Source organism: Lontra canadensis, unplaced genomic scaffold (assembly GCF_010015895.1).
Source record: "Lontra canadensis isolate GAN:19392208 unplaced genomic scaffold, GSC_riverotter_1.0 scaffold31, whole genome shotgun sequence".
NCBI classification, from domain to species: domain Eukaryota; kingdom Metazoa; phylum Chordata; class Mammalia; order Carnivora; family Mustelidae; genus Lontra; species Lontra canadensis.
Genome location: NW_022631025.1, coordinates 9,194,844 through 9,208,622, shown reverse-complemented (window position 1 = coordinate 9,208,622; position 13,779 = coordinate 9,194,844). Strand labels below are relative to the sequence as shown.

The window sequence follows — 13,779 nt, the reverse complement described above, 5'->3', positions numbered from 1 at the left end:
GTGAACAAAATGAGAAGACTGGTTTAAATTGGCTGCCTGAACCTTTGATAAATGTTGGCCATTCCCTTCACTCCTACCCACCCATTTTGGAAATAACACTTTCAGATTATTTAGGAGATGGTGCTTCTGTGTGGATTGTAACTTGTCATTCTGTCCCTTGTAACAACCACGAGGTTAAGTGTGGCTCTGTTTTAACCATTTACTAACATATGCTACCTATTGCCTAAAATAAACTCCATCTTAAACTTAATAAGATGTGGTTATCAGAGAAGCATTGAAGTAAGAAGTTGAAGAGACTTGATGGGAACATGTGCCAAGAAACGAGAAAGCATAGCAATACCTTGCCCGTGCAAATCGACAACTGTAGCTTGAAAAAAAATCCTCACCCACAATAAATAAGTGGATGTTTTTCTCCCTCCCCAAAACAAACAAACAAACAAACAAACAAACAAAAAAACTGGCCCAGGAAGTAGTACGCAGAGAGCTGCCCTACCTCTCCCAAGGCTCCTTATCCTCCATCACTCCATGGGAACAGCTTTGTCAGACAAGAGTAAAAGACTATTTGTCAACCTCTCTCCAACTCCCTGATTCAAGCCAACTTTTATCGATCCCAAGTAAGGAGCCAGAGAGAAATAGTAGTGCTGTATCGCCAGCCACATCGTCTTCTGAGGTTGGAAATCCCAGCTCTACCACCCGTACCACCCCTCAACGCTTTCTCCCAATGCTTTTGGGTTATTTTATTTAGGGGAAAAAAAATATACTTTCCCTACCCCTAAAACACTGCAAGAGGGGAATCAGAGTACACAAACATGGAATATGGACGACACCAAAGACTAAAAAAAAGAAAGAAAGGAGGAAAGAAAATTAAAAGGATGGGGTCGGGAAGGAGAAAGGGAATCCATACCCCAGAGAGTTGTTTAGTTTCACTTTTTTTAAATGTTCACACTCATTTATACATCGGTAGGGATTCCACTTAAATGTGCTATGCGTGGGGTTCTGGCTCAAATGATTCTTTTAGACAATATTTCCCACAAAGACCGCTGAAGTGAGGTGTCCCTCTTGCAGAAGTCCGCAGAGGCTGCGGGATTTGGGAAGGAGGACAGAGGGATACTGGATGATGCCAGAAGGTGTTTCTAGCTGTAGGACAGAAAGGAAGGAGGAGAAGGAGAAACCTCCAAGGTCCGCAGAGGTGGTGGGAGAAGAGAGAGGAAATGAGGATGAAATCTGAAAGGGAGAAGAGGCACAAAATGCTATCAACTGCCAGAGAGTCTTTCGCAGAGTAGTTAGGAATTGCTTTAAGAAAGGCAGAGCAAGTCTCATTTCAGATCGTTGAGAGATACTGCTCCCCCCCCATGACACACACAGAACTGAGGGCAGAGAGGCTGTGTGGCACGGAACTGATCTTCACCCCAGCCCTGCACAAACCAGATGAATAGTGAAGTAATTCCACTGGGTTAACGAACCACTTACACTAAAAGTCTTTAGGGTCCACTCTTGCCAAACATGCCAGGAATCAACACTGGAGTGTGTGTGTGTGTGTGTGTGTGTACACACGTGTTGTGTTTGAGACACTACTGTTAGATCTGGGAGAGCCAAAACTTAGAGGGGGAAGAAGAGGACTGCAAATAGGGTACAGGAGAAAAAAGAAGGAAAGGGGCTGTGGTGGGGGGGCCACTATGTTGGTAGCTTAGGAAAGAAGTGGGGGTGGGGAAGGCAGGGTAGTAAACCGGTGAGAACGGGTAGTTTTAAAGGGCTGGGGAAGAGGAGGCCCAAAAGGAACGCGGGCAGGTGCGGGCCATGGGCAGAGAGCCGGGGAGAGCTCAGGACGATGTGGCAGGTTCCCTCCAAGCGGAACCCTGAGGGCTTTTCGGGGACCTCAAGGAGAGGACCTGGGGGAGCCGCTGCGCCGGGGTGGGGGTGGCAGTGGCGGTGGGGGTTGGGCATGCGGGGGTGGGGGGCGGCAGGCAGGAGGGGCAGGGCGGGGACCGAGGGCGGCGGCAGCTGCGGCTGCGGGTGGTGGCGGCGGAGCGGTGAGAGGCTAGGGTCAGCGGGGGCAGGTCACTCACCCCGTTGGCCGCGGCCATCTGCACCACGATCTCGGTGGCCGTCTTGCTGAAGTACCTGCCGTCGCTGCCCACCACCATGGTGCAGCCCTGGCGGTCGCGCAGGTCGATGGACGACAGCACGCTCTGGATGAAGTTGGGCAGGTAGTTGCGCTGGCCCTCGAAGAGGCCGGTGGGCCGCCGCAGCCCCCCGCCGCCGGCCGGCCGCTGGTCCTCGTAGGGCACGGTGGGCACCGTCAGCACCGGGATGGGGCTCCCCTCCATGGCGCCTCCTGGCTGGTCCTGCCGCGGCTCCCGGGAGCCGGAGGGAATCTGCAGCCCGCCGGCCCCCCTGCTCCCCACCAGCTTGGCTACGCGCCCGGGCTCCGCCTCGCGCCCTGGCCCCGGCCCCCTCCGCAGCCCTGCGCCCTCCCGCGGATCCGGCAGTCCTCCCTCTCCGCGCCGCCCCGGCAGAGTTTGGCCTCTACCTTCCAAGAAAGTTTGCTCCCGCCCAGCTCTCTCTGGAGCCGGATCCCCCGAGGTGCCAGCAGTGTCGGGACCCTGCTGGACTCACTTAAGGGGGGGGGTGCCCCAGAGCCTACTCCCAGGGCCGGCCAGCCCGACCCCGGAGACCCCAGTCGCCCGCCTGGCCCCAGCCTTCCCGGTGACCGCTTCCCTCCCGAGCACACACACCCTCTGCTAGAAAACAGCTCGGGGGCGGAGGCGAGCTCGAGCGGGACTTGGGGACCTCTCCCAGACCCCCACTCCCTCTCCCCTCCCACCGCAGCCCTGTCTCCCGGTCGCCCTGCAAGTGAGCCTTTTACAAGCCCAAGTTTCTCTTTTGAACAAGGACGAGGGAGGGAGTTGGGAGGGGGCTGAACCTTTTGCCACTAGCGAACAGCCCCGGGCCAAAAATAACCCTGGAAAGGCGAACTGAGAATTGTTATCTTCTGCCAGCGCCGAAATTGGAGGCTGAGCGTTGCATGTGTGTCTGTGTGTGTGGGTACACACCCCACCACTACCATTTGTTGCCGGGAATCACAGACTGTCAGGCCCTTGAACCCGGCAAGACCCACCCAGCAGTCCACACTTCTCCCTGGGCTCTCTCAAGGCAGCCCCATCTGCAGCTTGGAAACTCCCCCCCCCACCCCCCACCCCTGCCCTTGTTTGTTGTGGTGGTTCCAAGGACAGCGACACAGACACTATTTCTTTCTTCTTCCTACTCCTCACCCTCCCTAGCCCAGCTCCTGCTTAGAAACGGGCTGGTCCCACACTGTTTGTCCACACTGCTGAGCTTCCGGCCCGGATTAATCACTTTCCATAGGAGAAGGGTAGAGTCCTTCTTGATACCCTGCCAGGAATGAATGAATGAACTCAAACAAGGACAAGATACCAGGAACTCTCCTGGGTCCTTTCCATGCATCTTCTCATTCTGCAGGGGGCAAGGGATGGTCTGCCTTGTCTGCATAAAGCCCACTAAAACCCAAACCAAGAAATACTCCATAGAAAACAGAAGTGAAGAGACAATGGACCGAAAGGATAAAATCCAAACAGGAAGAAACTATTATTTTGTTTTGGGTTTGGGTTTGGGTTTTTGTTTGTTTGTTTGTTTGTTTTTTGGCTTCTATCACCTTTCACTCTCCAAGCATTTTGGCACCCACTAAGGCTACTGTCCTGAAATCTCCTGCTTCTTCTCCCCCCAAATACTGTCCACTTGCTGGGAGTAAACTTGACTTGCTGCAGGGTTGGAAAAGCATTTGATCACAGTAAAATGAGTGTGAATAGGAGGTCACACTTCCATGCTGTTTTGCATACAAAGGCTTTGCATCTGTTTTCTCTCTGTAGGCTCAAAGCAAAAGAAGAAAGCATGGCATTCATATCATTTCCATTTTACAGATGAGGAAAGGGAGGCTTTCTGTGAGATCAAGGGAGTGGCTAAGATGGCATTTGCAGTCAGTCTGAATTCTTGTATGGCCCCTCCTGTTTTTGTTAATATCATTGAAGTATGAGACGAATCCAATGTAGCCACCAATGGAATCTTGTTGGGACTTCTTAGCTAGCCTCTTAAACACCAAAGTTGGGTTGTCATTGTGGGGTGTTGTTTTTTTTTATATATATATTTTTGTTTTTGTTTTTGTTTTCCTTGGGTCCCCAAGAGCCCATTCCCCTGTAGCACCCAACAGAGAGAACCTCCACTCTTCTAAGGATCTGTGTACATCCCTATGGCATAGAGGTTTTTAAATCACTGTCTAATAACATTTTCTTTTGCAGGGAAGGGCAATATCATTCCCAAAAGAGAAGGTAGCAAATCCTCTGCCCCTGTAAAGAAGAGAAGGGTTCGGCCTCAAAGATGACCAGAAGATCTACTTCTCCATCTCTCCACCTCCAACATTGTTTCTCCTACCAAAGCCTAGCTCCTTCCATAGGGCTAAGGACAAGGCATCCATATCTCAGATGAGCTTTTACAGTTATACCAACTAAGAGAGGGAAACCTCTTCCCTTGGTTCTAATCCCCATATTCCCAAAGACTCTGGTCCAGCTCAAGGCAAAGTGCACAACCACAAAGCCAGACCCCACAGTGTCTTTGGAGTTCCTCCAAAGTAAGGGGGCACTGTTCCCCAGAGGGAGGAGAGATGGGCAAGCAACCATAACTGTCCACCACATAATTGACACTTGCACTGATCAAGTCTTTCAAAACTTATTTTTCTTTTCACTAAATTCATACAGCACTTTGCATCATTGATAAGGAACACTCACAGGCCTTTCTATGTAAGCCTTCTCTCCGCCAGCTGTATGTGACCTTGGAGTATTTCCTTAACCTCTCCTCACTTGAGTGTCCTCACTGTGAAATAAGAATCATTATCATCCTCACCTCACTCGTTGTTGGGAGGATTAAAGTGCATGGTTTAGGGCCTGACACACAGAAAGGCATTCGTTAAAAGATGTTCACAGTATCACCATCAATATCGTATTTATCATTATTATGAATGTCCTCTGTAGTAAGAACTAATTTATATCTTTGTGGGGACCACCACTATACAGAAAGGGGCTTTGGGCATAGGTGGCATTCTATACACATTGGTTGAATTAATCTGTGGTTTTTGACAACAGAAATTCAAGAAATATAGAGTAAATTTCCCCTGGAAATGTATAAAAGGGATTTAGCAACTAAAGAAATCTCTTCAAAGCTGCCCTCAAAGTTGGTCAAGTTAATTCCAATAACTGTGTTACAGTGGTGGATAAAGGAACCTGAGAGGGCCCGCAGAAGAAATGCCTTGTCCTTAGCGGCTCACAGTAAAATGAGAAGGTCGGATTAGATCAGTGTTTCCCAAAGGACTTTCCTCAGAACCTGTTGCCTCCCAATACCTCAGAAAGCAGAGCTGCCTGGTCAAGCAACTTGGAAGCCCTCCACACTCTACTTCATTCTTGGAGCTTTGAAATGCACATTTTCCTACAAAAATCTCTGTGAGCTTTTAAACTGGTTCTTCCCAAACTCACATGCCCACTTTGTGCAGGGAAAGCCCCAGACTAGCTTTGTGACTATAGCCTGGAGACAGTCCCGATTCCCCTTCATCTGTCCCCAGGGGGCGAGGTAGGGGATGAATACACTTTCCTGATTTTAAAGGGCGGGTCACCACTTCGTGTTAGGTTGCAGTGTGGTTCACAATGAAGGGGAGGCCTGTCTGTTGAGGTGTCTCTCAGCCTTCTCTGAGCCTCTAGGGGAAAGGCATCTCACTGAGAATTCCTGGCATGTAACAGGAGCAACTGATCTATCTTTCCTTCCCCTTGGGACTTCCTGGCTCTCAAAAAGGTGTCAGCCGTGCTGCCTCAGCTAGACCAACATTGTCTGCAGAAAGAATTGGAGGGGGAGGGCTATGGAGCGAGTTTTGCAGATTCACAAAGCACGCTGGCATATTAAAGACCCTGAGGTTCCACAGAAAAGAAAACGATTCAACTTTAACCTAGCATTTCCACATCTTATCTGACCATGGTCAAGTAAGGTCTTTGGCAAAACACCTATTAACAGATCAAGGACGTGAATATTCCATGAAACACTTTAGATCTCTGGGGTCCCTTCCAGCTACATCATTCTATAATTTCCTTTTTTACCTGTGAGGCATTAAAAGATTAATTTCTCTCAGGCTTCCCTGTATGAACTTATCAGAAAGGTACCAAGGGGGAAAGGCTGAACTGCCCAATTTAAAAAAAAAAAAATTCCCTTGAGAGGTTTTGAGACTTAAAATGAATTAAATATACGTATAGATTTGTTTTTAAATGTTCCGTTCTTCCACACACCTCCCCGTACACCACCACCGCTGACCCACTGCCAGCAGGAAAGACTGGCACGCATATTTGGCCTGTGCTGAGTACACACCTGTTCAGTCAGGGTCCACGTCTGTACACACGGGGAATGCTAAAAATAGGCTGTTGACTCACTGATGCTAAGAGCAGAAGAAATACCAAAAGTACAGGACAAGAGGCAGAAAAGCAGGTAGAAAATCTCCAGGGCGGACATCTTGGATGTACTCATTTTAAATCTGCCCCAAGAGCTTCTGGTGGTGGGGAAAATCAATTACATATTTCTCTTAAAACACACCGCTTTCCACCAAACCTCTGTTCCCTAGCAAAGGAAATACAGATCGTAATTCCAACAGAACTTGCTGCTTCTCCAGCCCCTCCCTAGAAGGCCACTGAGTGAACGTTGGAGGAATGTAATGTGGGAAACAGAGGCAGAAGAAAAGTTGTTCAATTTCCTTACTATCTAGAGCCACTGACAAGTCCTTGAAACAGGCAGAGTGACATTCCTCTAGTGACTGAACTGCCTCCACCTTAATACTATGCTAAGGGCAAAAGGCAATCCTAGCCTGGCTTCCTCTCCCACCCCAACCAGCATCCTGTAAGTCTACTTTAACATATAAAAATTCCTTTGGAAACTTCCTTTATCTCTAAACCCTCCAAGAAACGTGCTGGCAATCACCCCCAAGCATATGATGATATATACACCTGAAGGGTCTCACGACTAAGGTTTTATTAGATGGTAATAAATGACCTTTTCCCAACAGCTAGCGCCTCAAGGTCCTGGAAACCTTGCTTCCAAAATTCCTTAGAGACTGACGCCATCCCTGACCCCCTCCCAACTTGCAAGTATATAATGGACCACTCCTCACAGCCCAGTGACTGTGACTCTTCCTGCCCACGGGTCCTGTCCCCAAGCTTTAGTAAACCACCATTTTGCACTGAAGACGTCCCAAGAATTCTTTCTTGGCTGTGGGCTCGGGACTCCACCCCACTGAACCTCACCTATATTCAAAACTTCACCAGATGGACGAAGGCATGTCGCAGGTGTATCTTGCAAACGTCTGTGCACTGCTCTCTATGTTCTTGTATGTCAGGTTTCAAAACTCTGTCTCCCACCTTCATCACTGACTGCCTATGTGGCCTTGGACAAGCTGCTTACCCTCCCTAAACCTCAGTTTCTGCATCTGGAAAATGAATATAATGCTACCTACCTCCCATGGTCCATGATCATATGCAGAGAGATAATAACGGCAAATTGCTTCACATGGAGCCTAGAACGGAATTAGTAGTCATAGTAAATATTATAAATTTTATAAATTATAAATTTTTATTATTAAATTATTAAATTTATTAAATTATTAAATTTATTAAATATTACCATTAAATAATTATTGAAATAGTACCAACATAATTCCTATTACTATAGTAATAATTCTCAATCTTTGTATTGTTATGCCCCAGTAATGGGTCCATGATTAAAGGAGCGAGACTGATATAAAGCGAAGGTCAAGCAAAGCTTTATTTCGAGCCAAGCATCAAGAATCTAACCAAACGTTCGGGGACGCACCTCTTACAAGGCAGGGCGACCTTTCTCTGTTTCACAGACTAGCTTTTAAGGGCAAAGGCCATGCTGTCGGGCCTGGCCACGCACAGGTGACCAATGAGATTGTAACACACACAGGAAACTCCACAGTGATGCTAGGTGAGCAATTGAATTACAATTTACCCTAGTATACATTTGAACCAGCCTATTACACCTTGATTAGGATTGGTGCCCAAAAGGCTCCCAAAGGGCGGGGGGGGGGTCAATACTCCTTGGTAGCTAGGGAGAGAGTATACAACCCCCACTGATCGGATGTCTCCACCTGGCCTGACCCACCCTTGTATCTGGGCTTTGTTAGCTGGAGCTGGTTTCCGGGATGTGTTTTTGTTTTGTTTTTTTTTAAGATTTTATTTATTTACTTATTTGTCAGAGAGAAAGAGCGAACAAGCAGGCAGAGGGCAGGCAGAGGTAGAGAGAGAAGCAGGTTCCCTGCAGAGCAAGGAGCCCTATACAGGACTCTATCCCAGGATCCTGGGATCATGACCTGAGCCGAAGGCAGAGGCTTTAACCCACTGAGCCACCCAGGTGTGCCCTCCGGGATGTGTTTTAAGTAAGTCCCCTGGGGGAAGGGGAGCAGGGACAGTTTAAGGGTTAAACAACAAAGTTATTGTTTAACCTCAATGGAAGCCTCTGGCTAATATGAAAATATAGAATAGGTCCTTATAGTATCAGACAGTATTGTCTTTGACGGCAGCCATAGATTATGGCTAATTAACTTGTTTCAGCACAATATCCAGTAGGACATCATTTGCAGAGTACTGAACTCTAGTAAAGACGAAAAAAAGTTTTACTGACCTTTAACGGCTTTGTAAGCAAAAAGCCATCAGCCTAATACTGGGAGCTCCAGCTCCACTCAAGAGTTTGTTTTTGGAGGTAGCCACGGGAAGCCTAGGAGAACTCTGTGCTGTCAGAAGTGCCTGAGGTCAGCACAAGAAGTTGATAGAAAACTCTTTCAGGATGGGGTTCCAGCCTTCTGCGTGCTCCTGCTGGGGGTTGGGGGGGCAATAACTCTGGAAAGCATTTAATGTTAATGGACTAGCTTGTACAAACTGTGGTTTGGGGAGAGCAAAAGGTTTCATCTTAATTCACTTTTATCTAAAAAAAAACAAAACAAAACAAAACAAAAAAAACGCTAGGCCACTGGTGGGCCAGAAATGAATATTCCATCTCCAGGGCTCCCCCACTGTGTCTAGAGGCGTCACCAATACACAGTAATGCGTGGCTGACAAGTCTGTAAGTCATCTGGTCAAAGTCCTTACTTCATAAAAGGCAAAAGGTTTTCTGAAGCTATCTCCACACTTTTTTAATAGCTCAATTTTGGTTTTAAGGCTTCAGAAAAGAAAGAACTTAGGTCTTTATTATAAAGGAAATGTATTTTCCATATTCCACTAAATTGCATTCCATTAGTCATTTGCAATCATAGCCTACATGGCATTTTTCTTGGGTGGTTTTTGTTTTGGGTTTTAGGAAGGAATCTCTCCCCCTCTTCCCCCAATATATGGCCAATCTCCGGATAAATATCTAACGTTCCTATGTAAAGTCATTTTTTAAAAGCTATTTTATATCCACCTACATCACAGAGCTAAATATCAAGTATGTCATACCAGCCAGGATTCCTGCCTAATGAATGAATTTTTTTAGCCATGAAGTCTGGGTCAGTTTGCATGGCTAATATGAAATTCTCTGTTACAATAACTAAGATATGGACACAACCCAAGTGTCCATCGCTGTATAAATGGATAAAGAAGATATGAGATACACACATACACACACACACACACACACACACACACACACGGGAACATTATTCAGCCAAAGAAAGAATGAGATTTCACCATTTGTGACAACATGGATGGATCTAGAGGGTAGAATGCTAAGTGAAATATGTTAGTCAAAGAAAGACAAATACCATATGATTTCAATCATATGTGGAAGAAATAAAACAAAGAAAAAAAAAGACAAAAAATAGACTCTTAAATACAGAAAACAAACTTGGTTATCAGAGGCGAGGTGGGTGGAGGGATGGTTGAAATAGATAAACAGGATTAAAAGTACACTGAGTAGGGGAAACTGGGTAGCTCAGGTCATGATCCCAGAATCCTGGGATCAAGTCCCGAATCCAGTCCTGCTCAGTGGGGAGTCGGTTTCTCCCTCTCCCCTGCTCGTCCTCTCCCTCTCACTTTCTCTCTCAAATAAACAAATAAAATCTTTTTTTTTAATAAAACTACATTGAATAAAACTACAGAATTGTTGAAACATTCGATCATATACCTGAAACTAATATAACACTCTGTGTGAATTATATTTCCATTTAAAGAAAAAAAAAATCCAGGGACCCCTGGGTGGCTCAGTCCGTTGAGCAGCAGACTCCGGATTTCAGCTCAGGTCATGATCTCAGGGTTCTGGGCTGCAGACCCAGGTCCGGGGGTCCATGCTCAGCAGGGAGCCTGCTTGAGATTCTCTTTCTCCCTCTGCCCCTCCCCTGGTTTGCGCACCTGTGCTCTCTCTCTTTCTCTAGAAATAAATAAATAAATCTTGAAAGGAAGGAAGGGAGGGAGGGAGGGAAGAAGCAAGGAAGAAAGAAAAAGACATACTGTGTCATCAGGACCAGCCCATTTGGGGTCTGTGAGCAGATGTCATTGTCAGCCCCTCTGGGCCAGCCGAGGCCCAGATGTCTCACTCACCCATGTGTCAGGAACCACTGTCCCCAGCAATTCTACACGCCCTGCCCATGGAGATCGGTTTTCTCTGGGAGTTACCTCCAGTCTTTAGTTCACTTCCTTAGAGCACATCCTCAGAGGGCACACTCATTTGAAAATTAACATCAAGCAAATAGAGAAGCAATGCACACACAGATGCCTTCTAACCTGGGGTCTTTTGGACACAACTTTTTAACCCCAAAGTAATGCTGATGATCAGGGTTTCTTGGATTAAAATAGGATGATCAATTTCAACCGGAAGCCCAGGGGAACCTTCATTGTTCACCGTTTTTCTCCCTCTTGTTTCTAATGTTTCCTTGGCAGCCAGAAGAGGGTCACTTCTCATTTCTCATGGAATTGATTTTTCCAACTTTCAGCAGGAACTGAAATCAACCCGGGTTTCTTTTTTTCCAATACCAGTTGTCTTCGTGTATCCTGATGCCCCAAGGAGTCTGACTTATGTGGGGACATCACTAGTGAGAATAGCTCAGAGATAAACAATAACCCTTCACCATTAACCCTACCGGGGAACCAACATAGCATGCTACTCCCTTACACTGCATCCAAACTTTGGACAGATAATTAAGCCTTGGGATTCAAAAATGAGGAGATGGACTTTCTGAGAATTCTCAGGTTTCCAGAATCCAGGTCATTCCATAAGTTCCATAACACTTTATTTAGATGCTTTTGAAAAATAAGTAGCCACAGGGCGCCTGGGTGGCTCAGTCGGTTAACCAGACCACTCCTGATTTCTGCTCAGGTTCAGCGGGAGTCTGTCTGGGATTTTCCCTCTCTCTCTGCCCCTCCCCCGGCTCACACACACATGCACTCTCTCACACGCTCTCTCTCCCTCTCTCTAATAAGTAAATCTTAAAAAAAAAAAAAAAAAGGAAAGAAAAAGAAGTAGCCATAATAATAAGCATAGAAACACTTTTCTAAAATTGGATTATATGAAAAAGGTTCTGTGGTCTTCTTTTTCAAAAATGATATCACAACTAGTACATGGCTTATCATTACTATGAACCAATAGATTGTGACAAGATTATAAAACTCAGTAACATAAAAATCGTGTCTACCTAATACAAGCACAGGATAATAGAAAACATTCAAAAGAAATGAATAAAATAGAAGCTAAATAAACATCACTTAGAAATTAGAAAGTAATACCAAAATAGTTAAATGTTATCATTCTTTAAATGACAATTTAGTCCCACAAATCATCAACTGTTCTCTCCAGTAGAATCCAAATAATGTAATATTTGGATCTTCTGGCAAGGTTAAGAGCACTACAGAAAGGCAAATGTCAGAACAGTCAACTTAAGGACATATTTTGCTTCCAAAAGCTGGTGTTTCTTAGAACACCATGCATGTAAAAAGTACTAGCACATAAGCTTTTTAATGTTTATCCCCAAGACTGACTCCCTATCCACAAGGCTCTGAACACCCACTTAGAGCAACAGATACAAGAAAGTCCCACTGACAATTCTCTCCTAGGGCTTCTGTCCCCAGCCCAGAAATGTCAACCTTGACCTTTGACTCCATGCATCAATGTTTCCTGCTCTTGCTTTCAACTTGAAGTCAGTGGACTTCAAACCAGTAAGGTCTCTGTATGGACTATCAGGCTTTAATTCTCCTAGGAGAATTATAACACTGAGCCAATTTTCCTGATTTTTCAACTGATTTTACTCAGAATTCAGAATACAGGAGTCCATATCAATTTCTCAAGAAATGCCAAGAAGGAATTCTCAAATGGAAATACTCTCTCTTTGTTCCTTTTCAGAAGAAATCCTCAACACAGAGCTTTCTTTCTCATCTCCACATTTTCTCTGCTCATTTATGGTTGTCTCCTCTTTGGGTGACCCGCTCACAATTTCCCCTCTACTGGGAAGAGGCCCAGTAATGCCGGATGGGCTCTCCATGGTTATGAACTTATTACATAATCCTGCATTCCTGACCAAATAAAGGGGGTTGGCCCAGGGAGGGATATCCGGCCCAACTGGATTCTCTCACTGTCTCTGAAATTTGAAGAGTGGGCTCCAGACATAGAGAGATGGGGGGTCACTGTGATTTGGCCATGTTGATAACATATGAGGGAAGGACTAAACCCAGAGCTACCTGGGGCTCATGTCCCAGGAGCTGCCCTGAACCTCCCATTTTCCAGTCATGGGATCAATACTTATGATGCCTCAATATTCTTCATTAAATCCTCCCATGGTTTAAGCTAGCCAGAATTAGTTTCTGTTGCTTTCAATCAAAAGAACCTTAGCTAATACATCATTATTCCCTGGTCCAATTCCTTGGATTTTCCAGGAACAGGAGGAAAAATGCCTTACTGACTTAAAAAAGTGACAAACTGGGATGCCATTTATGTAATACTTAGAAACATACAAAGGAATGCTCTGTATAGTTTATAACACACACCCATGCGGTCTGTGCCCACATTGTGAACAGTGTGCATGTTTATGGCCAAATCATGGCTGCCTTGGGGGACAGTGGTAACATGGGCCCTGCACTGAGTAAACAAGAGCTACCAGCAAGGTGGCATTTCTTTATGATAACCAAATTCCTGGTAAGTTACTTAGGAATGTTTTAATTTTTATATTTTACATGCGTTATTCAGTCGTATGATCCAAAATTCCAAAAATAAGGAAGACGATACAGTGAAACGTTTTCCATTCCCTGCTCCTGCTTAACTCCCTGGAGGCAACCAAACGTTTCCAGATTTTTTATTATCTTTAAAGAAAATCCTCTGTGCAGAAGAACAAGGAGATTGTGTGTGTGTGTGTGTGTGTGTGTGTGTTACCCATTTGAAGCTCACCAAAACTCTTTCAAAGACTCTTTGCAAAGGGGAACCTGGAGGGTTCAGTTAGCTAGGCAGCCAGCTCTTGATTTCGGCTCAGGTCATGATCTCAGGGTCCTGAGATCGAGCCCCGTGTCCAGCTCCATGCTTAGCATGGAGTTTCCTAGACTCTCTCTAGAGTCTAGACTTTCTCTCTCTCTCCTTCTCCCTCTACCCCTCCCCCAACTCGAGTGTGCAGGCTCCCTCTCTAAAATAAATAAATAAATCTCTTTAAAAAATGGCTCTTTGAAAAGATATCATTATTACTTCTATTTTACAAACTGAGGTTTGGAGAGA

General features: G+C 45.7%; 1 protein-coding gene across 1 annotated transcript in view; it reads right to left on the bottom strand.

Annotated features, from left to right (window-relative positions):
• The window catches only part of PGM5 (phosphoglucomutase 5), a 194,283-nt gene extending 191,670 nt beyond the window's left edge, over positions 1-2,613 (bottom strand). The window contains exon 1 of the mRNA XM_032866566.1: positions 2,067-2,613. Coding sequence (XP_032722457.1) covers positions 2,067-2,327 — 261 coding nt within the window. The 5' untranslated portion in view covers positions 2,328-2,613. The remainder of the gene's footprint in view (positions 1-2,066) is intronic.
• Between the last annotated feature and the right edge of the window lie 11,166 nt (positions 2,614-13,779).